Source organism: Somniosus microcephalus, chromosome 2 (assembly GCF_052327205.1).
Source record: "Somniosus microcephalus isolate GS21.2 chromosome 2, FLI_Smic_1.0, whole genome shotgun sequence".
Taxonomy (NCBI): Eukaryota; Metazoa; Chordata; class Chondrichthyes; order Squaliformes; family Somniosidae; genus Somniosus; species Somniosus microcephalus.
Genome location: NC_140988.1, coordinates 333,090,949 through 333,111,436, shown reverse-complemented (window position 1 = coordinate 333,111,436; position 20,488 = coordinate 333,090,949). Strand labels below are relative to the sequence as shown.

Sequence of the window (20,488 nt, the reverse complement as noted above, 5' to 3'; positions counted from 1 at the left end):
AGACTGGAACAGAGACATGAATATGCACAGAAACACAGAGGCTAAGACAAAGGAGAGACAGAGCAGGAAACAGATAAAGAAAAACAATGAAATAGCCAGCAAATTAAATCTGTACCAATGCAACTCGTACATTTCAGGCAGAAGATAATTCAAATGGGTTACAAAGTGTAGATTTTTTTTTAAAAGCTGAGCAAATGCCTTTGCTCCCTCTAAAGGGTGTTAGTAGCTTCCAAAGACAGATGGGCGTTTTGTATCAGACCAGGATGAAGCATCTGATTGGAATCTCTTGTTCCTCCCTCAGCGCACACTGTCCCCCCCACACTCGCACTGCACTGTCATTTAATACTGATTTGGGCATGTCCTGGGTGGGGCAGAGGTGAGTGTAAGCACAGGGGATATCAAATTCAGGCTTGACCAAAGGACTTGTCACTTGAATTTGATCTCTAATGTAAATAACAGAATAAAAAAAAGAGACACAAAACATATTCACAGAAACCCCACAGTGCAGATAGAGGCCATTTCGGCCCATCGAGCCTGCACCGACACATATCCCACCCGATCCCCGTAACCCCTACACCAACACATATCCCACCCTATCCCCGTAACCCCACGTATTTAATCCCCCTAACACTAAGGGTCAATTTATCATAGCCAATCAACCTAACCCGCACATCTTTGGACTGTGGGAGAAAACCGGAGCACCCGGCGGAAACCCATGCAAACACGGGGAGAATGTGCAAACTCCACACAGACAGTCACCCGAGGCCGGATTCAAACCCGGGTCCCTGGCGCTGTGAGGCAACAGTGCTAACCACTATGCCACCGTGCTGCCATATTCAAGTGACAGGGAAGGAGACAGGCAGATAGAGACAGAAACCGATGAGAGAAATTTGGAAGGGAAAGAGAAAGGAGAGACACAGAAAGAAACTAAAAAAGAGAAGGGTGGGGCTGGCGGGGGGAATAAATAAATACAGATAACTCAGTGGGAAAATGCACTGGGTGATGTGGTGCAGGTAAGTCCCAGGTTTCATTCTTGGTCTGTCCTGAGTTAACTTATCTCAGAGTGAGTCAGGACGCTACAATTGGCCTTGTCATTCTGGACTAGGAATGAAGTGGGGGCGGGGGGGGGGGGGGGAATTGGGACAGGGATCGTCGCACTTCTGATTGCTGTCCACTGACTTCTGCTGGAAAATGTACGTGCGTGTGGTCATTGGGCGAGGACAGGAGCAGATCACTTCCAGGGTAGAGTCTCCTGCCAACGCTTACAGCCTACGGTTGCACCGGAAGAGCAACCACTGGGGCAAGGTACAGGAAGGCAGGCGGCAACCATTAAACCATCCCTTTCTCAGCACCTTCAGGGAGCAAGGTGGGGCGGGGGCGGGGGGGCCGGTGGTGGAGGGAGGATGGGAGTGAAGCAGGTAGCAATAGATCTGACACCATCACCCTGCTTCTCTGTGCAAAAACACAGTAAACGTGCTTTTCAACAGAGTTCACTCCAGCGACAACACACTGTAAAGTCGATTTTAAAACATTTTTATTTTTAAAAACAAAGTCTTCCTTTGTGGTTTTCGGCGATCAAAAAAAAATCTAGCAATCAGAAGCAAAAAAAAGCCAAGCACAATCCACACCACTCTGTGGTCGCTGCTGGCGCTTTCAAAGAGAAACAGATCCAGCAAGTCTAGTACTCCACAAACAGCAAGCTCGACAGTTAGCAAATGCAGAAGGAACAGAGCCAGAAAGACCCTTGAAAAGCTGAGCTGCCTTAAATATTCACAGACAAGACATTGATTTAAAAAAAATCAAGTCTGGGTGGATGCGTGCAAACTTATAGAGGCCCTGGGTATTTCAGACACTGAAGGGGGGCGGTGGGGGGGGGGGAGTAAGAGGATTAAAAAGCTTTTACATTAATATTCCTCTACTTTTTTTAGATCAATTCCAGTCGACACCCAAACCAGTTCAATCGCCTGCCGATCCCAGTGGGACAGCCATCGCCTGCCAATCCCAGTGGGACAGCCATCGCCTGCCGATCCCAGTGGGACAGCCATCGCCTGCCGATCCCAGTGGGACAGCCATCGCCTGCCGATCCCAGTGGGACAGCCATCGCCTGCCGATCCCAGTGGGACAGCCATCGCCTGCCGATCCCAGTGGGACAGCCATCGCCTGCCGATCCCAGTGGGACAGCCATCGCCTGTCGATCCCAGTGGGACCGCCGTCGCCTGCCGATCCCAGTGGGACAGCCATCGCCTGCCGATCCCAGTGGGACAGCCATCGCCTGCCGATCCCAGTGGGACAGCCGCCTGCCGATCCCAGTGGGACAGCCATCGCCTGCCGATCCTAGTGGGACAGCCATCGTGAATTGCCGACTCTTTGCTGTTTGTTTCTACACTATCCTGGTCAGCATACACTATCCTGGTCAGCATCAGCTCCTTCCCTGCAGCATTTTACTCTCAAATACCATTCCTGCACCCCTCCCCCCGCAACCCCCTCAGCCCCTCTCTTCCCCACCAGTGGGTCTGATGGGCGAGATCTTATCACAGAAACCTTTCGAAAAGCCCCTTTTTAAAAGCTCGTACTTTCTTTGGCAATTCCATCGGGGATCTTGAGAAACTCCGCCCCCCCCCCTCTTTCTCACATCCCTCAGATCCAGGAGAAAAGTACATATTTCAACTCCAGCTTTAGATCTTTCTCCATTTCTTGAAATAAACTCATCTGGATGTTTTTAAGAAAAAGCGATTGTTTTTCTGGTGCAGTAGAGCTCTTGTTAAAACCCTGCGGTCAAACTATAACCAACTCCTTCTCTTAACTCCAACCCTGCGATCAAACTATAGCCAACTCCTTCACTTAACTCCAACCCTGCGATCAAACTATAACCAACTCCTTCTCTTAACTCCAACCCTGCGATCAAACTATAGCCAACTCCTTCTCTTAACTCCAACCCTGCGATCAAACTATAGCCAACTCCTTCTCTTAACTCCAACCCTGCGATCAAACTATAGCCAACTCCTTCTCTTAACTCCAACCCTGCGATCAAACTATAACCAACTCCTTCTCTTAACTCCAACCCTGCGATCAAACAGTAGCCAACTCCTTCTCTTAACTCCAACCCTGCGATCAAACTATAGCCAACTCCTTCTCTTAACTCCAACCCTGCGATCAAACTATAGCCAACTCCTTCTCTTAACTCCAACCCTGCGATCAAACTATAGCCAACTCCTTCTCTTAACTCCAACCCTGCGATCAAACTATAGCCAACTCCTTCTCTTAACTCCAACCCTGCGATCAAACTATAGCCAACTCCTTCTCTTAACTCCAACCCTGCGATCAAACTATAGCCAACTCCTTCTCTTAACTCCAACCCTGCGATCAAACTATAGCCAACTCCTTCTCTTAACTCCAACCCTGCGATCAAACTATAGCCAACTCCTTCTCTTAACTCCTTCTCTCTAGGTATTAAGCCAAAAGATAAACAAAACACGAGAGAGAGAGAGAGAAAGAGACTCAGCGTCCCAGATTCTTTCTTATAGAAGTCTCACATCCACTGAATAGGCCTTCAGGTCAGAAAGATGGATTCTATAATAAAGCAGTGATAACCCCTTCCACGACTCACTGCTGATTTCCAAGCCACCTGACATGACTTGACAGAGGCGCTCGGTTACTGGAAAGTCCAACGTTTTCTTTTTAAGTTACATATTTACTCCTTCCTTCCCCTATTTGCAAAAGCATTCTTCTCCCTCCTCCAGCCCTCCTGTCTGTGCTGAGTTGATGGTAGGGGCGCTGCAAGTGGCCTCAGTGTCTCTGGGCTAGGGAGAGGGGTGAAATTCAGCCATGTCCCTCTTCTTACTGACGATCCAGCCTGCCAATACTGATTGCCTGGGCTCACCCATGAAGAATGGACAACTGGGATCCCTGGGGCTGCGTCCCCGTCGAGGAGTCAGAGCTTTCAGGACAGTTCCCCAGCTGAGTCAATGGGAGGGTCGCCCACTCCCTGACTATGATTAGTTGGTAAATCCATACCTGCCGAGGCCACCGCTATTAACACCTGACGAGGAGGCCAGAGATTTAAATGGGACAGAAGAGCCCCAAAGAGGAGGAACGGAAAGGGTTTTAAGCCTCGGACTCAGCCATGGCCTAAAAAAGGTTCCTTCTGCCTCCATCCTGCAACTTATGGAGGCTTTCCGTCGCTACCCAGGGACGACAGCCACCCTTTTACAGAATCTATGGAATCAAGCGGTGGCAAGCAGGAAAATACGGAGGCTTGCTGAGCCCACGCCTCCCACTGGCGTCCATATGCAGCAGGTAAGGAAAGGGCTGATGGTGATCATATGGTTGGGGGGGTCTAGAGGTTAGGCTGGAATCTGGCAGTGGGCATTACCGCCTGATTTTCCCCCACTTTCCACCACTATCCCACCCAGTCTCAGAGGAAAATCCAGCCCATCGTCTCTAGAGATTTTGTACATATGAGCAATTTATCAATAATTGTTGGGAGAGGGGAGACATGCAATAGGAAATCATTTTTGTCTATAGCAATTAAGTCAGAGGCCACTTGCCTGGAGTCCTTCTTCACTCACTAAAACAGCAAAAGCCTGGCCATGCAGGCAAATGCAATTCCGCCTTGTACTACCAATTATTAGTCAATGGCTCTAAGTGTGCAGGGTGGGTCGCATTACAATGGGACACGTTGCTGCACAAGGCTCATCATTTTATCAAGCTTCCCCCAACTTTGCCAAGTTAATGATAAAAGTAGACCCAACAGTCCAAACTCCACCCTCTCACACACTTTGCCATTTTCTCTCCCAAGAGTCAGAAAACAAGGCTGTTTTTAACTGAGGTTACAACTAATTATGCCGGTTTACTCAGCCCCAGTTTACAGATATTAAGGATTAAGACCAGATTAACGAGGCGTGTTGCATTTTTTTTTAAATATCAGGACTGAATTTGTTCCTGACTAAAGTCATAAGCCACAGAGTGTCTGATCTCACGTAAAATGTTAATAAAGTGTCCATTCTGACTCCTGGCATGTACAGAGAATCCCTTTGCTATTACTAACTCAATTTCAAAGCCCTCGTTGAGACAGATTCCCCTCGCTGAAACAGCCATACAACACATGTCCCACTCATCACTCTAACTCAGTGTCGCCGCTAGGCTTCTGTGACTACTGGTGCCGACATGCCATATAAAAGACTTGAATGAACGACTTGAATGAACACACTTGAAAGCTACATCGTCCATTCTTTCTGCGATACTCTTAAGTAATCAGTTCAAATTGCTCCCACTGCCAGTAACAGACCTGTAATTATCAGTGCTTCACCTTAATGATATACAGCTCAAAATCAGCACTCCAGACACAACTCATATACCGCAAAGCATTTTCCACAGTTCAAATGAACAGAGCACAAAAAAAAGCACATGCCCGCCGTTAAGTTGAAGCGAACTCCCAACCGACAGAATTGAGGCAGCTCCCCTGTATCAGGACTGCACTGTGCCGGTTAACAGTGGTAAGTGGGGCTTGATTGTTGCTTTGAGTTCCAACAACTTCCTACAATGTAGCACCACAGTCTAAAATTAACTTGTTGGATCCTGACCAGAATGTTAGTCACTGAAATATCAACTCGTACATTTTATTTTTGAGAGAGCGAGCTTGAGCTCAGAGAACCGCTGGCTCAGGAGGAGATTCTGCATTTGCGTCCTTGTTCGTTTCCTATTGTCAAATAGTTCACTCGGTATCGCGGTCTTTTAAAATTTCCCACAGACTTGCTCCCCAGCAATTAGCTGGCTCCAAACACACTTGTGTGCGACCCGACTAAGACTTGCAAACGAGACACACAACTGGCCAAGTATGTTAATGCATTAACACAATGTGCTATGGAAAAATAGGATGACGGGCTGGTTCCCTCCAACCCCCTCCCCCCCCCCCCGCATCATAATTCACCACATGATGGATTAAGAACATTGGAATGTGGAAATAAGGAAGGCGTTTTACCAAGGACAGCAATGCCCCTTTAAAATCCAAGGGATTTAGTCTCATTGACGTATTTTACTACATACATCTGATGTAAAGCCAGCTCCAAGTTTCACAAACAACCATCATGAAATGCTCTTCTACCAGTCAAAGCCTGCAGAGTGGGAACCCTTCGACCCAGTTTCACCTCTTGGGAGCCCACACACAACTGCAGCTGCCCACACCTGGGCGGGGCAGGGAAACTTCTGCACAGAGAACAAACCTCACCACAAGTTTGCAATCCTCCTTGGCTTGCAATTTAAAATCAGCCGCTTCAATAACTGTGTAGTTGCAGCTCAAAAAAAAAACAACCGAGTCGTAAAATGAAAAACATCAAAAATTGCCCTATTTCGGCAGTGCGGGTTGGTTTAGGGAGTCCGCCATTTTGTCTGTTCAAGCCATTGACTTCCTGTTTTTATCCCATCCAATATCGCAGAACGCCACAGCACTGGGATGAAGAGCACCAAGTAGCATCAAGAGCATGCAAACCCCACACCCTGTCACCATACCGGGCTAGCAAACTGTGAATCCCTTCAGAACACATACGGACAATATAACATATGCAAAGCAGAGCTTTCTGTAACACTATTAGAGGCAGCAATAGAACATTATACCCCAATATTATTTATCTCGACTACCACACTATAAAGTAATACCTAGAATATAAAGTACAGGAAACTTTTTTTTATCCGGCACGGACGGGACCGACGTGGTGCCGGTTCATCAAAAATTCCAGATAACCGAACGCTATAGTAAAAGATACGAGAGCTGAGAGCTCCGTATAAAGCAACAAACCCTGTTGCTTTAGCAACAGCTTCAGAACAATGGCTACAACTTGCAAGCGTCTCTGTAGCTTAGCAACAGCTGCAGCCACACCCTTGCACAGCAACAAATGGAGGAAGGCAAGTAATAAAAGTTACCTTAACCTACTCCTGAATTTTGCCGGTTAACCGAGATTTCCGGTTATTTAGGTGCCGGTAAATCGAAAGTTTCCTGTATACCTATCTAGAATACTACATCACATTGTACACCTAGAAAAACCACAGTATGGTGTACACTGAGAATATTGCAATATGATGTATACTTAGAATACCAAACTACACTGGACACTTTGAATACCACAATATAATGCACAATATAGTATGCACGTGGAATACTATATAACAATTGTACATCTCGAATACCACAGTATGCTACACACCCAGAATACCAAGCCATATTCTGGTACTGATCCATGAAGTTCAAGACATCACCGTCCCTGTCCTTTCTTCTCAATGTGAGTAGTGGGGGAAGTTTTGGTCTTCACTGCCTGGGCAGTGATCTGGCGGAGCTGATCGGCCATCCATTAAAGAACCCGTCTGATTTTCATCCCATTGATTTCACTGGAATGAAGACCAAGCAGGCAATCTGCTCCGCCAGATTACAGCACAGGCAGTGAAGACAAAAGATCCACCTAGTGATCGCCTTCCCCCACACACATAAACCTTTGCTAAATAATGATTCTTTTTTTAAACTGTGAACATCCCGTTTTTAACACTCAAGGGGGATCACAGTATCATTAACTGGCTGAGAATGCTACATAGTGTCTCTTACCTGAAAGCCCCCCAGGGGCCATATAATGAGTTCCCCCAGTTTCAGTAGAGGGAGGCACAGAGTCTGGTGAATCTGCTGTAAGCAAAAGGAAAAACACACATTAAAATAATGAATAACTTTTTTTCTGGCATCGTTTGAATCATTCAATCTGGAAGTCACCTCTAATTACATGCCCTCTGTAGTTAAAAAGCCCACTGACTAGACTCACTGTATAAAGAAGTTACTTCAATAAGATACCAGAGGGCCACCGGTGTCTATGGAACTGTATCCCAGCAAGTCACTATCGTGAGGAGTTGGGGAGAAAAAAAATACCCACAACTTATCACACTTCTCTCTTCAAATATTGAATTCCCATCATCTCTTTCACAACCCAATTACTCCCAGTTCCACTTTCAAACTGGCTGCTAGGAGATGCGAGAGTGTTGCCCAGGGTGACACATATAATCTCTGACCTTCTCTGGAGGTGTCTGACTATTGCCCCATCCTTCTGACTCATAGCCTACTTCAGGAGCTCACCAGGTTAGGCAGTCAGAGAAAGGGACTGTGCCTCTTCAAAAAGGCTGGGAGGGTCAACCCGTTGAAAAGGGTGCTCCCTCCTTCATTTCCCTCAAAGCTTATCCTGACAATTACCCAAGCCTGTTCCGCAAGATGCTCCAATCTACAGAGAGAGATGCAGCAGGCGCACACAGGTAGGAAAGCTGTACTGGGGAGGTTGCATCAGTGGGAGGGACACACAGCCTTGGGGAAACACAGCGCACAGTCAGGGCTACAGTGCCAGTTACTGATGAAAATGTAGCGTAAATGACAGAAATCCATCCAGCCCTCAAAGGGTTAACTTTCATTTCCCCTTTCCTGTAGCCCATTTTTGACTGAGCTGATGAAAGCCATCTCCTAAAAAGCTTCAGCCTTGTTTTCATGCCACAGTTCCACATTAAGAGCTGGACAGTGAGGGAGTGATGTGGGCCCATTTTCTTTGGCTCCTCTCCAAGCTATCTCCATTTCCCAGCCAGCCGCACTGAAATACCTCAAATACTAGGCGACGCACTAAAACCCAGAGCTGTGTGGCTTTTGAGAAGACCAACCTCTGATAAGACTGGGCACAATTACAGGGTGTCTCCAAACATCTCTCCTTTCCCTCTTTCGTTATGAAGGGATGTTTGTTGCTTCAAGAGTATAACATTCAAATGGTGCGGTAAACTTATTCAGGCTTCAGCTGAAAGCTCGTCGACAGATCTGCACAAAAACTACCTTTAACCCACATCAGCCTCCTGCTGCACTGGCTCCAAAATCGACCCAGCTCATATCACAAGAAACTTTTCAAAGAAAGCCAGCCCCTGATGGTTAACAGCCAGGGGTATCTCATAACCAACATGGGGCCATTACTTGTACTCTTATGTCAGAGTAAACTTTGAAGAAGGGCCTGTTTTTTAAAAAAAAAATCATTACCTGAAGTATTCAGGCAAGCTCTGCTCCTGGGGCAGCTTAGGCCCAAAAAACTCCCACTGTCAGTGTTCATCGAATTTCTCAAGAGCCTTTTTCTTCCTTGAATTGGCCTCAGGTTTTTTAAAAAAATCTGTTTTGTGCCTCTCCCAGGAGCTTACATGGCTGCTGAAGGTTGAGGGGGGGAGCAAAATGCTCAACTGCAACACGACTGTCTGGGACGGGCTCAATAGACCAGCTGGAATTTTCCTGTCTCGCCATTTTTGTACGTTTGTATCGGAAGCAGAGACGGTGCAGAGAGATGTATTATCTGCCGCACCATTTCATTATAACACTGTTGATTTCTGAAATGTTGGTTTTGTTTCTCTCGCTCCCCCCCCCCCCCCCCACCACCAAGGCACGGTCTCAAGCTGGGGTAGTTTCACAGGTAGCAGAGACCCTCTGGTATGTCGCCCAATTATGTGAGCTCAGACAGTTCAGTGTTGCCATGGTATTTTTTTTGGTGTGGGAGGGGTGGAAATTGTAGCTGATGCCTGGTCCTGTTCTCACCCAATAGGTTGCACACATGCACTTCCCAGCAGGGATCACCAGACAGTAGCAGGACTCCCTCCCTGACCCAGGGGCAATGACATCAGTTGGAGCACCCTTTAACATCACCCTGCTTGTGCTAACAGCAAAGATTGAGTGTTGGAGCTTTCTGCTTTGTTCGACTCAGTTCCACACTGGGCAGTGCCTATATTTTACCTTTCCAGCATTTACAATTTTTCAAAAATAAATTTTTTCTTCAAGACATAAAAAAATAAATGTCTAGAAGTGCCTAATTGTGTACTACAATGTGGCTCTCCTTGGGATTCCTGCTTAGCCATATTGTCTTGTAGGACTGCCAGGCAGAAGTGAAGTGTCTGTTTAATAAAAAGAAACACCTATGTTGCCAGTGTCTTTTTTTGAATAATTAAATCCCTGATTTTAGCCCAAAGGGGACCAAGTGGTGAAATTCTATCTTAATAGCATTACATCTTAAAAAAAAAACTATTATTGTTAACAAGAAGCTACATAGAAATCGATATAAATTCTTGTTTGTTTTCACTCCAAACCAGAAGGAAAGCCTTTCTGCAGCTTCCAAATGCCAAAATTGGCATTACTTCCTCGAAAGTGACTGGGCTTTCCCTTCCATAAATGCAGCTTCAGATTGTGGCTTTCTGTTTACATACATAACGTTAACCTTTATGTCAACACTTTGCAGGAAGTTGTTCCACTCAACTAATGGGACACATCAGGTGCAGAAGTCGCTGTGCGTCTAATTTACTCGAGGGCCCAAACTGTTTAGTTAAGCCTCTTCTCTGCTCAAGCCGCTGTCTAGGGTAGCCCCCCAGCCCCACACAATGCCCCAGAACAGAATCTGCGATGGGTGTAGCCCAACACATTTGGCTGACCAGTAAAACTTTTAATTTGTTAATATATTTATATTTTGTTACCAACTGCCAAATTTCACAGTGGGTTTTCCCTCTAGGTAGAAATCTTGACTAGCTGTAAGCAAAAACTTCACGGGAACTGTACTTGTGGAGGGTATCGGTATAGCACTCAGGAATCAGAAAACACACAGGCTTGATTTTAGGATATTCCTTTGATTCATGCACATCAGGGCACCACAGCTGTACCGGTAAGAATGCCCCTGCCAGCCCTCTCCCAACTCAAGAAACATCTACATACCTAAGTTATAGTCTATAAAATACCAGTTCAATTGAAGAGACTAAAAGGGCCAAGTTTATGAATAGGAAAAGGAGTAGGCCATTTAGCCCCTCGAGCCTATTCAATTAGATCATGGCTGATCAGTATCTTAACTCCATCTACCCGCCTTGGACCCGTAACCTTGCATGCCCTTACCTAACAAAAATAATGCATGCTGCCAGCACAGGGGCGTGCCCATTGGCAGCTCGTGTTGGCAAGTTGTGGGCACGCCTACTGCAATTTTCCATCCTTATGGCGGGGGGGAGTCACGGGAAATACACCCGCAGTGTCCTGTTATGTGCTGCCGGTGGGCGACGCACCGTACCGGCGACATGCAATTCAGAAAATCAGGAGCTTAAGTCTCGTTGCTGGGCATTGATAGCGATGCTAAGGATTGGTCCCTCCGACTTGGGTTTAGGGAGAGTTAAAAAGGTCAGGCAAGATTCCTGCTCCATATCCCTGCTGGAAATGCTGTGCATGGATATTGGGTGTGAGGCTTGTATTAGACTCAGCTGCAATGCCCCCTACAATTGAATAGCCCACCAACACTCACTGTCTAGTGAAGTGAGTGAGTTATCAAAGTCCTACAAGTGCCTGTGGAGCTGTACCTCAACAGGAGAGGAGGATGAGAATACTTTACTGGATCACTAATAAAAACAAGTATTCAATTTCTGGGATATTTTGTTATTTTTTTTCCCCTCCTCAAAACATGTCTGCCGTTTACAGTCCAGCTGAACTGTTACTTCTCAACAAGTCGCAGGGTGAATTACTGCAGGCATATATATGGATGGCGCGCAGTCTGTAAACAATCCCTCAATGTACTTGCAGATCTTCATCTCGCTTAAGAAAATCAAAATGAACGGGTAAATATTACAAGTTACAGAGCTGAATGCGACAGGAGCACATGCGAGGAACTTGGACATGGGAGGTCAGTGTGTCCGATTTGTAGCTGGCATGATTTTCTGACTCATGACCATGGTTGTCCACACAGTGGCTTATCTTGGGCCATGCTGTCACAAGAAGCCAGGCTCTTCCCTACAGAGAAGGAGGGTGCCAATTGAACCGCACAAGTCGCTACCTTCAGATGAGAGGGGGAGAAAATTGGATAGGAAAGATAGGTTGGTTGGGCAAGATACAAGCGAGTGGTCAGCTCCTATGGAATTGTACACCAGATCAGAGCCATCAGAAGATGGGTGTAAAGTCTATGGACCTGTGGCTGCACAACTGCATTTAATTGGAAAAGTAATTACATTTTAAAAGGCGATATATAAATTCATATAGCGCACTTCACAACCTCAGGATGTCCCAAATTGCTTTACAGCCAATGAAGTACTTTTTGAAGTGCAATCACTGTCGTAATGTAGGAAACAGGGCAGCCAATTTGCACACAGCAAGCTCCCACAAGCAGCAGTGACCAAATAATCTGTTTCAGTGATGTTGGTTGTGGAATAATATCGGCCAGGACACCAGGGAGAACGCCCCTGCTCTTCTTCAAAATAGTGCCATGGGTTAATGTCTCACTGAAAGACGGCACGTCTGATAGTGCAGCACTCCCTCAGTACTGCACTGGAGTGTCAGTCTGGATTTTGTGCTCAAGTCTCTGGGACTTGAACCCACTACCTTCTGACTCAGAGGTGAGAGTGCTACCACTGAACCACAGCTGACAGCTTAAAAAGAATTTTTGTGTGTAAAATAATTATTGACCTATTTCCACAGATACACGTCTCAGCTCACCCTCACCCAAAGCAAAAGTATTGCCAGCTTTCCTGCCTCTTCCCTTTAATGAAGACTACTGTCTGCCATCAGGAGGCTTACTTCAGACAACCACATAATTTCCATGTCAGACTCATGACAATCAGCAGGCGTTGCTGTGCTCTACTCAGTGCTGTTTGACAGCAGAACTCATGTAAAAACGTCACTGCACCACGATAAATCAGACCTCTGATGCCAGCTACTAGTGTAGAGGAATTTTACTGACAGTGCAGTGTTCCTCTCAACATGGCAACCTATAGGCTGGATGGTTATGGTTTTCACATCATGGTAATGAAGAGGTTGGGGTGGGGTGGGGAGAAGAGTCCAATTCCACACACACGTGGAGAAACATAGAAACATAGAAGATAGGAGCAGGAGTGGGCCATTTGGCCCCTCGAGCCTGCTCCGCCATTCAATGAGATCATGGCTGATCATCCAAATTCAGTACCCTGTTCCTGCCTTCTCTCCATATCCCTTGATCCCTTTAGCCTTAAGAAATATATCCAACTCCTTCTTGAATATATTTAATGAATTGGCCTCTACTGCCTTCTGTGGTAGAGAATTCCACAGGTTCACCACTCTCTGGGTGAAGAAATTCCTCCTCATCTCTGTCTTAAATGGATTACCCCTTATCCTTAGACTGTGACCCCTGGTTCTGGACTCCCCGACCATCGGGAACATCCTTCCCTGCATCTAGTCTGTCTAGTCCTGAGAGACAGGCAAATACGACGGGTGAGTCCTACCCCCAAGAGTTATTCTTGTATGCCTCCTAAAGAGTGACTCAAGAGTGGCATCGACAGGTTGCACCCCGAGAATAGTGCCCAACACTGGGAGATCATAAGGGAGTAAAGAATGTTCCCTTTGAGGTAAATGCATTTGATTTGTATCTGTAAAAGTTCACTAGGCAAGCTCCCTCAAACAGCAATGAGATAACGACCCGATAATCTGTTTCAGTGATGTTGGTTGTGGGATAATATTGGCCGGGACACCCGGGAGAACGCCCCTGCTCTTCTTTGAAATAGTGCTGTGGGTTAACGTCTCATCCGAAGGTCACACACCATGGTCATTTTGCTGTAGCGTCTGGGCCTCAGCATATTTATAAATGTTGGTGCTGAAGATTAACTCACATCAGATTATCCCATTTTTAGCCACAGGTGACTCCCCGCTGGAACACACACTAGCTAGCCCACCTCAGCAGCACACCAGTGGCAGAACACAAGTCCCTTGCGAGCACAACTGCTTTTAACTGCAGCGTGTTTTTTTTGGAACTGCCAAGAATTAAATGCACTGCCCAGTGTGTGGTCCTGACCCATACAGAAGGAGGTTTTAAGTCTTGATCCCCATTCTGTATTGAGTTAGCTTACGTCAGTAGTGAGACAGTGCAATTGGCCTCAGCAATCCTGGGCTAAGGGAGGGGAAAATCAGCCAAGGATCCCACTTTTGAACACTATCTCAATGACTTCTGCTGGAAAGTAAGGGAATTGGGTGGATGAGAACAAGACCAGGTTGGTCTGTGATAGCGCCCCCCCTCAAACAACACTGTCAAATGGCCTGCTAATAATCAATGTCTAACCTCACAAAAAAATTATCATGTGGATGAGGTCCTGCAGTATACCTATGGGACCAAACCCAAGAAGAGATCCATGTCCTCAGGACAGGGGAGAAAACTGGCAACCCCCATCTCAAAATGAGACACACCGTGTCTGATTATTTTTCGTGTGAATAGGAGATGGTCAGAACTTTCTCACTGGCTCCACTAAGTCTCTAATAAAACTTCACAGGTCAAAATTTCCATATGTTTATATATACAAATATGTGTGAAAACCATGTATGGTATGTCTTGTATTGAGCTGTATAAGTGCATTTATTATTTTCTTTTGCAGTATGAATGTAAATGGGTTTCTACCGGTTCAACTCTACAGTAACTCAGAAACAGCCAGTTTGAATGGCCCAAGTTTCCCCAACAGATCTGATTCTGCCGACAATCCCCTGGAGGACCAGTTTTCGAGCTGTGCCCCAAATCAATTCTGAATCATTCTCCTCCCTGGTGGAAACTTCTATTAACATTCACCCCCTCCCCCTCCCCAGTGTTCTCAGGACTTGACACATTGGAAATGCCTTCAAAATGCAATAAATCAAATATTTTAACTTTTAGAACTTTTTATAAAAATCGTTACAACCTTCTCCTACATATACACATATATATAGTTAAATGTTATTTTTAAGTGGTTGAGAGGGTTATGGGGAAATCGTTTTTATTAAAAATACACAGCAAAAAATTGCATTCCAATCATAAATAACGCGAACACAAGACTTACCAGGTTGTTTGAGTGAGTCCATTGGAAATCTGGAATAGGGAGGCGGGGGTGACTCTGGAAACATAAAAATAAAAAAGAGGGAAAAAAGGCAAAGCCATGAGAAAAGAGATAGAAACTTATGATAACACTGGCAGGAGAGCCGGCATTCTTTCGTAAACTGTTTGTCTTAGCTCTGGGGGCTGGAGGCAGAACAGCAAAGGCGGCGATCGCCTTGATAGTTAACAGTCACATAAACAAAAGAGTCAGCCTGGCGCCAGTCTCACTGATATGCAACTTGTGTGTCTAATCGCCCCTCCTTGGCTCACGTAAACCACTTCTGCTGTGGAAATTACCACGGAATCAGACGGGCTGAGGATCTGACCGCGCCATCTCATCTAACTGGAAAATCACCCATTTACCGCGGCGACAAGTCTTCTAGACAACTTTTTTTTGTAAAAAAAAACTTTTATCTACTTGATTGATACATTTGACAGGCTTTATAGGCTATTTTAAAATAACATTCCTCCTTCCTTCTCAAAAGGAATGTGAATTTAAACATTAACTTTTGATACATTTTAGACAAACAAATGAAAATAAAAATCTGCAGTTGCCCCCCCCCCTCTCCCCCCTCGTCCTCTATCTAATCCCAGCATATTTGCAACATTTACAACAGTTTCAATTCAGATCGCAATCTGGAATGAAAAAAGCTCCAACTTTATAGACGTTTGTTATTAAGAAATGCTTTGAAATCGCGACATAGTTACATCTTTTAAAAAGGAATAGGCAGAACGTTGCCCGGTAATGTTTGGTTTTAAATCAGCCCAAAGGCGACCCATTTTTGGTTAACTCTCCTACTGAACTAGTGTGGGATAAAATTCTCTGTTTGAAACCGGATCGCCCGGAATTAATACTAATCCGGGATCAAACTGGATTATTTGTACGTGAACAGCAACAAAATACGTTTTTTTTTTAAATAGCGATTTTTTTTCTTCATGAAATTACACTATAAGCTTACAGATATAAAAGAACTCAATAAATAAATTGTACGTAAGAGCAAATTCTGCTCTTAAAAAGAATGACAGCGGGTTAGAGTTTGTAAAAGAACTATAAAGTTAAGGTCTCGATCTTTAAAAAGTCACCATTAATGTAACGTCAAAAAAAAGTCAATGTATCCCCTGTTGCAGAGTGGATAGCCCAGGTGATCGCAACACTCAGGAGGGAGAAGAGGTCATAAAACAACTAGATCTTCCAAAAAATACATTTAACGTACCTGATTTTTTTTTTAATTAAAAATCATTAAATAATTGAGAATGAACCAAACGCATCTTACCCAGCTCACAGAGTCTGCTGAGGTGGTGCGGGTTACAACAGACGGAATCCGGGTTATTCGTTCCGTACGATTCACAGCAATAGAGTCTTTTCAGCTCCGAAGAGTTCTTCAGGTCGGGCCAGCGGAAGACTTTGCAGATCAGTACCGGTAAGGAGTAAGTTTGTTTGCTGAGTTTGGGCTCGATCATCTTGGGCAAGAGGAGGCAGCCGGTGCGGGCTCCCCCTTTACTCTCCACCGCTTGCAACAACAATTCCAGCTGTTTCTCTTTCAGCTTTTTCAGCAGCGAGTGGGTGAGGGTTTTCAATTCAGGGTCCGAGGCGGTGGATTTCGACCCTTTGCCCCCGCAGCATCCACCGCCGCCGCCACTGCTGCTGGTGCTGCTGCTGGTGCCGCCGCCGCCGCCTCCGCCTCCTCGGTTTGCATCGCCCTCGTTATCCGTCTGTCCGTCTGCCTCTCCCAACGTACGGCTTCGCCAAAGTCGCCGGACCAGACCCGATCGTTTCGTCCTGAACATGCGAGACGAAGATCCGCCAGAGAGAAATCTGCTAAAATCCAGCCAGGTACAGCAAAAACATATCCGCAAAACATGAATCCAGCCTGTTCTCGATGGCAACAACACAGTAACAGCCGCACAAATCTGTAGCATACGCCACCCCCTTATTAAAAAGAAAAGGGGGGTAAAAAAAAATAAAAGATCCGGAAAAATTGATTTAAACAATACTGCAATTAAATATATATAACTAGGGGGATGGGTCAGAGCGGCTCCCCAAAGATACAATCATGCATTGTAACCCACCGATATAAAGTAGGAAAAATGTAGCCAAGAATATGTATCCATTAAAATGTAACCCAAGCGTTCGCTTCTTGTTCCTTCCTTGGCTTTAGGGTAGATTAATCCAAACCCTTGATCCGGCGGGCAAGGCTGTTCTAATGATTGTGGAGATCGCTTTCTTCCTTCGTTGTCCCTTCTTCCTTTCCGCGGCTACAGATATACATGCAGTGTTCTCTAATCTGTTCCAGTCTCCTCTCTTTCTTTCTCTTTGGCTTGACTTGTACGTGCGTCTGCTTGCCTGTCTCTCTTTGCCACTCTCCTTTCACTAACTTAATCTCTCTCTTTGTAAAAAAAAAATACACGATTTATAATGAAAAAAGATCAAGAAAGTTGTCGCCGTTTTCCAGCTCTTCTCTCTGCTTGTGGATTTCCTGAGTGCTCCGGACTCCTGGCTGAAACTGACACAAGGCTTGAAATTTACAAGCCCTTGGTTTTGGCTGCGCATTGGCGCGGTCGATCACGTGTGCGTCTAGACACTTTGTCGCGGCCCCCGGTTTAAAGTGATTGTTACGCAAACAAGCGATCACATTACTAACAGACCCTTTTACTTATCAACCGTTCCCCCTTCCAACACACATACACCATTACAACAAACTACTGTGAACATTAAACCACTATTAATAACATACGCAATTAATACACACTGTAATTTTTTTTGAGAGGTGGGGGTGGGGGAGGGAAGCAAAAGGAAAAATCAGTCGGGAAATTTGGGAACTGAAACTTGCTCCAGACTCTTGTATAAAAATTTCTGACATTTTTTGCCTTCACTGGATTCCAGCGTACTGTACGGAAACAGGTAACGGCGCCGAGATGTAAAAGTAGACTGACTTTAGGTGGTTATTGCACGCCGCTACGCTACACGTAGAGATAGAGAGAGGTGGGTCAGGTGTGGATCGAATTTTGAAGGTTGTCTTAAACGTTTGAAACTATTGATTTCCGTGTGAGAGATAGCTAGATAGATCAACGATAACAAATTGCACCTTTATAGTGCTGTTAAGGCTTTAAAATATGCTTCACATCTGCCAGTTGACACCTTGTTGGGATATGGTCCAAAATATTTTAATCAAGTGGCCATTCTTCATGTATAAGCCAACAACAACTTGCATTTATGTTGCGCCATTAATGTAGGAAAATGTCCCAATGGGCTGAAGAGGATGGCTTCAGTTCTCCCAAAGTTTAGCTGATGGAAATTACTGCTCGTTCAAGACTGGATGCCAGTCAAGCATTCTGACAACACAGGAGCAGTGGAGGGCTTGAGAGGTGGTGGAGAGATAGAGCTGGGTGTCATCAGCGTATTTGGGAAGCTGACCCCTGCGGATGATGTTGTCATTGTTCAGCATATAGATGAGGAACAGGAGGGGGGCCAAGGAGTGATCTTTGGAGGACTCTCCTTCGAGGGCAGGATGAGAAGCAATTGCTGAAAATGCTCTGACAGCAATCGGATAGGTAAGAGTGGATAACTCATTTAAAAAAAATTAATTCATGGGATGTGGGCGTCGCTGGCAAGGCCAGCATTTATTGCCCATCTGTTGCCCTTGAGAAGGTGCTGGTGAGCCGCCGCCTTGAACCGCTGCTGTCCGTGTGGTGAAGGTACTCCCACAGTGCTGTTAGGGAGGGAGTTCCAGGATTTTGACCCAGCAACAATGAAGGAATAGCAATATACCTCCAAGTCAGGATGATGTGTGACTTGGAGGGGAACTTGGAGGTGGTGGTGTTCCCATGTGCCTGCTGCCCTTGTCCCTCTAGGTGGAAGAGGTCGTGGGTTTGGGAGGCGCTGTCGAAGAAGCCTGCAGTGCATCTTGTAGATGGTACACACTGCAGCCACGGTGCGCTGGAGATGAAGGGAGTGGATATCTAAGGTGGTGGATGGGGTGCCAATTAAGTGGGCTGTTTTGTCCTGGATGGTGTTGAGCTTCTTGAGTGTTTTTGGAGCTGCATTCATCCAGGCTAGTGGAGAGTATTCCATCACACTCTCGACTTGTGCCTTGTAGATGGTGGAAAGGCTTTGGGGAGTCAGGAGGTGAGACACTCGCCGCAGAATACCCAGCCTCTGACCTGCTCTTGTTGCCACAGTATTTATGTGGTTGGTCCAGTTAAGTTTCTGGTCAATGGTGGCCCCCAGGATGTTAATGGTGGGGGATTTGGCGATGGTAATGCCATTGAATGTCAAGGGGAGGTGACTAAACTTTCTCTTGTTGGAGATAGTCATTGCCTGGCACTTGTGTGGTGCAAAAGTTACTTGCCACTTATCAGCCCAGGCCTGAATGTCGTCCAGGTCTTGCTGCATGTGGGCATGGTCTGCTTCATTATCTGAGGAGTTGCGAATGGAACTGAACACTGTGCAGTCATCAGCGAACATCCCCACTTCTGAGCTTATGATGGAGGGAAGTTCATTGATGAAGCAGCTGAAGATGGTTGGGCCTAGGACACTGCCCTGAGGAACTCCTGCAGTGATGTCCTGGGGCTGAGATGATTGGCCTCCAACAAGTACAACCATCTTCCTTTGTGCTCGGTATAACTCCAGTCAATGGAGAGTTTTCCCACTGATTCCCATTGACTTCAATTTTACTAGGGCTCCTTGATGCCACACTCGGTCAAATGTTGCCTTGATGTCAAGGGCAGTCACTCTTACCTCACCTCTGGAATTCAGCTCTTTTGTCCATGTTTGGACCAAGGCTGTAATGAGGTCTGGAATGAGTGGTCCTGGCGGAACCCAAACTGGGCATCAGTGAGCAGGTTATTGGTGAGTAAGTGTCGCTTGATAGCACTGTCGACCACACCTTCCATCACTTTACTGATGGTTGATAGTAGGCTGATGGGGCGTTAATTGGCTGGATTGGATTTGCCCTGCTTTTTTGTGGACAGGACATACCTGGGCAATTTTCCACTTTGTCAGTTTGATACAAAGAATAACCCACACGTATGACACAAAGAATTATATAGATATGTGATAACATAGCAATTGGAATTACACATACAATTTGAAAAACAGATTCAAATTAAGCAGTTCCCTGGAGAACTTTGGATCATAGTATTTCTGACTGAATCAAATACATTTAAGCCCTCTAATTGTTGCCTTCTTTGACAGCAGAACTGAGATCGGGAACATACAGTGGAGGCAAATGCATGTCCAGACACTTGTGGTGCCTCTCCAACACTTTTCTTCACATTGAGCTGCAGTTGACCTTCGTACCTCTGGCCTAGTGAGGAAGAAATTAAATCAACCGGTTCCCTATTCTGGTTGCCACTTGGGTGAGACAACACAGGGTGCCTGGTGCCTGTAGAACTGTACTCCAGCAAGGACTCAATGACTTCAGGAGGGAAGAGGAAGTGAGAAGAGAAAATTACTGAGTAAAAAAAACCCATAAAACAATGAACTAAAATAGGCTCAATGGCCTTCCTCTGTATTATTCATTGTGTAAACAGCAGAGTAAAACTGCTCAGTAAGCAGTTACTTCATGGAATAATTCAACCTATGCAATTATTTTCAAAGGAATCAATTTTTTAGCTTCCCTGCA

The 20,488-nt window shown here is 45.7% G+C and overlaps 2 protein-coding genes across 3 annotated transcripts in view; one reads left to right on the top strand and one right to left on the bottom strand.

Moving 5' to 3' along the window:
* smad7 (SMAD family member 7) overlaps positions 1-17,350 on the bottom strand; it is a 38,662-nt gene extending 21,312 nt beyond the window's left edge. The window contains exons 1-3 of one of the 2 annotated variants that reach the window (XM_085975091.1): positions 16,139-17,350; positions 14,830-14,883; positions 7,592-7,663 (exon numbers count right to left, since the gene is read on the bottom strand). In XM_085975091.1, the coding sequence (XP_085831217.1) occupies positions 7,592-7,663; positions 14,830-14,883; positions 16,139-16,784 (772 nt within the window). In that variant the 5' untranslated portion in view covers positions 16,785-17,350. Of the gene's footprint in view, positions 1-7,591; positions 7,667-14,829; positions 14,884-16,138 lie in introns of both variants that reach the window. The other variant, XM_085975088.1, reaches the window with a different exon arrangement.
* Positions 2,704-4,894, top strand: LOC147123599 (uncharacterized; the record flags this gene model as incomplete). Its single annotated transcript, XM_086004616.1, has 1 exon — positions 2,704-4,894. A coding segment is annotated over one exon (744 nt), but the record flags the coding sequence as incomplete, so codon positions are not given.
* Positions 17,351-20,488: the final 3,138 nt, after the last annotated feature.